General features: G+C 38.1%; 1 protein-coding gene across 1 annotated transcript in view; it reads left to right on the plus strand.

Annotated features, from left to right (window-relative positions):
* The window catches only part of LOC123960355, an 8,033-nt gene extending 5,431 nt beyond the window's left edge, over positions 1-2,602 (plus strand). Inside the window, exons 5-6 of the mRNA XM_046035037.1 lie at positions 1,263-1,429; positions 2,528-2,602. Coding sequence (XP_045890993.1) covers positions 1,263-1,429; positions 2,528-2,602 — 242 coding nt within the window. The remainder of the gene's footprint in view (positions 1-1,262; positions 1,430-2,527) is intronic.
* The last annotated feature ends 2,408 nt before the right edge of the window (positions 2,603-5,010 follow it).

Here is a 5,010-nt window from a genome sequence, read left to right on the forward strand (position 1 = left end):
GTAGACTTTCTGCTCTGTAGACTTCATAATTAAAGAGTAGGCTCTTTAATGAAACTTATAGTTAGGGCTGCTCAGGTGAGTCCTGAACCATCCCTAGTTATGCAGCTATAGGCCTAGACTGCCAGGAGACTTCCCATGATGCACTGAGCTCTTCTCTACCCCTCCATCTAAAAAGATGCTCTATATGAAAAGTGCAACGAGAAAACGTTTGTTATGATACGGAGATATAAAATTTAAATGTTATCATCTTTAATGACACCCAGGAACCAGACTACCTGAACACATTTACATGAACTGCTAAAATCTGATAAAAATGTACTTCTGTCAGATGTGTTCTAGTTTAAACTCAGTTAACAAAACTATTTCAACTAATTCTAAGTAATATTGTATAATATATGATATTGGCTAATATTTCTTAAAGGGGGAGTTGTCATTTTCTTATTTGGTTTCCAAACACTCATGAATTAAATTAGAAGAAAGGGTCAGACTGTTTCTGAGTGAAAGATTTAAGTTAAGCTAGAAAATGTTGAAAAACAAAAAGCACAAAAAGTGGGTTTGAATATTTTAAAACCTTTATCTTATGAATTGGAGCTATAAAAAACTTCATTTCATTGTTATCGTCTTTAATGACACCCAGGAACCAGACTACCTGAACACATTTGCATGAACTGCTAGGAACTCTTTGTGCAACAGCTCTGATAAAAAATGTACCTCTGTCCTATGTGTTCTAGTTTAAACTCACAGTTTACACAACTATTTTTTGATTTCCAAACACATGTAGGAGAAATAAATGCTTGGGAGCAGCATCATAACTTTATCTCAGCATTACAGTATACTCTCATAAAATGTTAAATACACATTTTATTTGCAAGTGTGTTGATGAAACCCTTTGGAAGAAAGATTTGTCCTTTTGGCTTCTGCTGTTGTATCGAGGGGAAACATGTTGCATGTTCTAAAGCCAGAGTAAAATGGTTTGATTCCGTAAAACAAACAGCCTGATTACATTTGTGGAACTGATGCAGTTAATCAGTTGATTGGGTTCCTGAACACCAACAGCTAACGAATGTGGTCCAGTTACAAAGTTACAACAACTACCAGGGTCCACTGACCTTCTGTAGCAGCCCAGGAGCTACAGTACAACACACAGCAACTGTACTAAAACCACAAGGCAGAACTTAAGAGTAAGATAACAGATGCACTACCAATAGTAGTGATTGTAACATGTAAAATAGTGGTTGTTGAAAATCCTCCTTCCTGCCCAGTCCTAGGGGGGCGGGACTTGGCCTTAACCTGTCAGGCAACACCTGAACATATAAGAGGTCTGGATGAAGCCCTGCTCAGTCTGTCCCTTCGCTTGCTGCAGAGAGTCGGTCTGCACGTTATATTGCCCATCTTTCCCAGTTGGCTGAGCACCGGACGCAACATTTGGGTAAGTTATGGATATTTGTTTTAGGTACTGATGTTTCTGTTTAACAGCTCTCACCTCTGGGCTTCATGCTTCAACTGGCGTGTCAGTGCAGAGGCTTTTTAGATTAAACTACCACAAAGTAAAGTTTCTACAGTGGTAATAAAACAGTGGTAACGTCAAGAATGATCATAATTGTGATATTAAAGCATTAATGGTTGCACAAATGGTGGTGAACAACCTGGAGGCCGCACACCTCCCCGGCGATGAGACTTGACACCTGTTTAAAAAGAACTTTAGGGTATTTAGTTTGGATTATGGTGTCAGTTACTGGATCACTAGTGATGGGAATTACAGCTATTTTAAGGGAGCTGGATCTTATAGATCTGGTCCTTCCACAGAGCTCTTTCAGCACAGCTCACTGCAGAAATAAATCTGCAAGATTCTTCATCTGCAATACAAAATACAAGATGGTTACAAAATAATGCCCTAATTAAAATGAAATAGTATGGTTAATAAATAATATTGCCACTCTATACAGACATACTAAAATTAACAATTAGTAAAAGTAATTAGTGTAAGGGTGATTTGTTCTTTGCCATGCTTTCTTTTCTCAGACAGGAGCTCCTATTGTTCACTTACTGTAAAAGAGCAGAGCGTTAAAGGAAAAGAGTCGACTCGTTTGCGACCGACACATCACCATAGATCACATAATTATTTATTTAATTAATAATTTAATAATTATTTATCAGATGGAGAGATGCTCTTTGCAGCCTATTTTTTCAGATGAATTTCCCTAATTGTAGGATATAAAGGAAATCATTTTGCTTTTGCAGTGTAATGGTAAAACTGTAGCCCACTTCCATAACGTTTCAATCATTCAAATCGTGGAACTAACATGTTTGTTATTAGCTGCTGCATTAAGAAAGTTTTACTTTTGTTTTCTCTTAGAATCAGAATCAGCTTTATTTGCCAGGTATGTGTACACAAACGAGGAATTTGACTCAAGACTGTACAGCCGGAGGACATCAGAGGGAAACCAGATATTGTGAAGCTGAAGTAATAATTGGAAAGGGTCAGTTCATCACTACCTTGATTATAAGAACTTTAAATGTTTTGCAGAATGATGGCCGGGCGGATAAAGAGCCGGAGGACTCTGAGTCTCATTATCCTCCTCTGCCTCTTCAGCCTCACTGAACTATTTGGTAAGAAATATTTTACATTCAGGCACGTTCAGGCTCTCTTTTACGTTTTCAAAGTTTTAACAATATTTGATTTGGCAACACCAGCGGTTACCGAGGTAACAAGGTGAATAAACAGCTTGAAACAAGACACAATGTGTGAAATCAATACAGTGACAAATCTGTGTTTTACAGCTTCATTAATTGAGAGAATTTCACTTTTGATCTGAGAAATTCAGAAAACGCACACCGCGTTCTGTGCTCAACAGGTGTGCATGAAACAAATAACAATCAATACTGCTGAGTCTTGTGTGTCAGCACAGGAAAACCGTCATGGCAAAAAGAACTGCTGCACCTCTGACGGTGTAACAAAGTGAATCAGGTGTTGTTGCGTTAGCGAGTTATTGTGGTTGGCCTCCAGTCTGCTTACCTCTATAACCTCTGCCAGTTTCCTCAAGACTTGGTTGTGACGCCATCCATATCGACCTTTCACCAGCACTATCTTACAACTAGACAGGATGTGCTGCTGGCTTGGTTTGGGGTCATTGCAGAGCTGGCATCTTTCCTCTGAGCTGTACCACATATACAGATTGCCTGGGCTTGGCAGTGTGTTATATGTGCACCCAATGAAAAAGCCTTACCTAGCTTGTGGTATCCTCCACATATCCGCCCAACTTGTGACCCAGTTGAATACGCCTTCTCAGGTTATCCAGCTCCCTTGCTGCCGTTGCCCAACAGCTCTGACCCTGTATTGCTCCTCCTCCATTCTGACCACTTCCAGATCTCCCTCACAAATGAGAAACAAGGAACAGATCTATAGAGTGAGCTGAGATAGCCATATGTTCTTTTAATGATATAATCAATGTGAGGTTTAAAGGTAAACTCGTGATCAGTCCACATTCCAAGGTATTTAAATGAGTCCAATTTCCCCATGGGAGACCCATCCTCAAAATAAAATATGCAAATTAAGAGTACAAGGTTGTCTGTGCCTCGGAGCAAACATCATACAACAAGAATGGTGTTTGGGATGAGGCACAATGATTTTTTATTGTGAAGCCATTTTTGCGTCACAATTAAGTCGGTTAGTAATTTGTTCTGGATACATTGAATATCAGAATCAGCAGTCTAAATGACAGTATCATCAGCATAAAAATTAACCTTGCAGAAGGAACAGGTGTGAGATTAATCATTAATGAAGACTGTAAACAAAAGAGGTCCTAGAGTGGATCCTTGAGGAACCCCCTTATCAACCAATAAATAATCATACAATGTACCTTTAAAAGAAACACTGTCACCTATTGTGAAAATAAGATTCAAACTAATTCCATAGTTCCAAGCAAAATTTAATGATCTGCAATATCAAAAGCCTTAAAAAGGTCAATAAAAATAGCACCAGTTACTGTACCTGCCCCTTATCAAAAGCAGAGAAAATGTCATTGGTGAACTTCAATACAACTGTAGAAAGTTAGGCCTAAAGCCTAATTGGTAAGGGTATAAGATATAACTTAATAATTGATTAAAAATCATTTTCTCAAATATTTTGGCATTGGTGTAAATAATAGAAATAGGCCGAAAGTTATTCATATTAGAGGCATCATCTGCTTTGAGGAGACGGGTAACTTTTGCATATTTCCATGTGGTGGGAACAGTGCAAGTAGTCAAAGACAAATTAAATAAGTCCGTAAGTAGAAATACCAATACATGAGCAACAAGTTTAATAAACCTAGGACCAGTATCAGGACCAGTATTACTGTTATCCTTATGAAAATATTTTCAAAGTTAACTGGATCCACTTAAGGAGTGATATATTCAGCATGAGGAACACCTACAACTGATCCTGGGGATCATGAAGTATGACATTTTTGTTTCAGAGGTGAGAGAGGATGAGTGGGAGAATCTCAGTCCTGACATCGCAGCACTGTACCGACTCAGAAGATTGTCTGTACCCATGTTTCATGAAAGGATCAAGAACCCTTTAGACCAAAGGTATCTGGATAAATGTCTCTTTTACAACTGAACACACAGTATTCTATATATTTAAGCAAATATATGCATATATTAGGTGCCCCTGTCATCTTTCTTATGAAAATAAGGTTAAGGTGGGATGAAGAAGTTTCAGAGACTGATGAAGACTTAAACAGCATGTTTTATTGACCCCAGCCAGGAAGATACAGTACCAGCATACAATGTGTAAATATATGCAGGGCCAACACCAGATCTCAAGGGTACCTTCTGTCAGGGGATATTTACGCTTCCTAGAACTACAGAGATTCACTAAAGCCTCGAATATACAGATGTGTCAATACAAATACAAAGATACTACAACAAATAATTAAAAGACAATAGATATTAAAAACAAGATTAAAAGACAAATATGTGAAACTGAGCTAAAAGCCTGAAACTTTTTTAGCCTAGATTTGAAAG

The sequence above is a fragment of the Micropterus dolomieu genome, linkage group LG21, assembly GCF_021292245.1.
Source record: "Micropterus dolomieu isolate WLL.071019.BEF.003 ecotype Adirondacks linkage group LG21, ASM2129224v1, whole genome shotgun sequence".
In the NCBI taxonomy this organism is placed as follows: Eukaryota; Metazoa; Chordata; class Actinopteri; order Centrarchiformes; family Centrarchidae; genus Micropterus; species Micropterus dolomieu.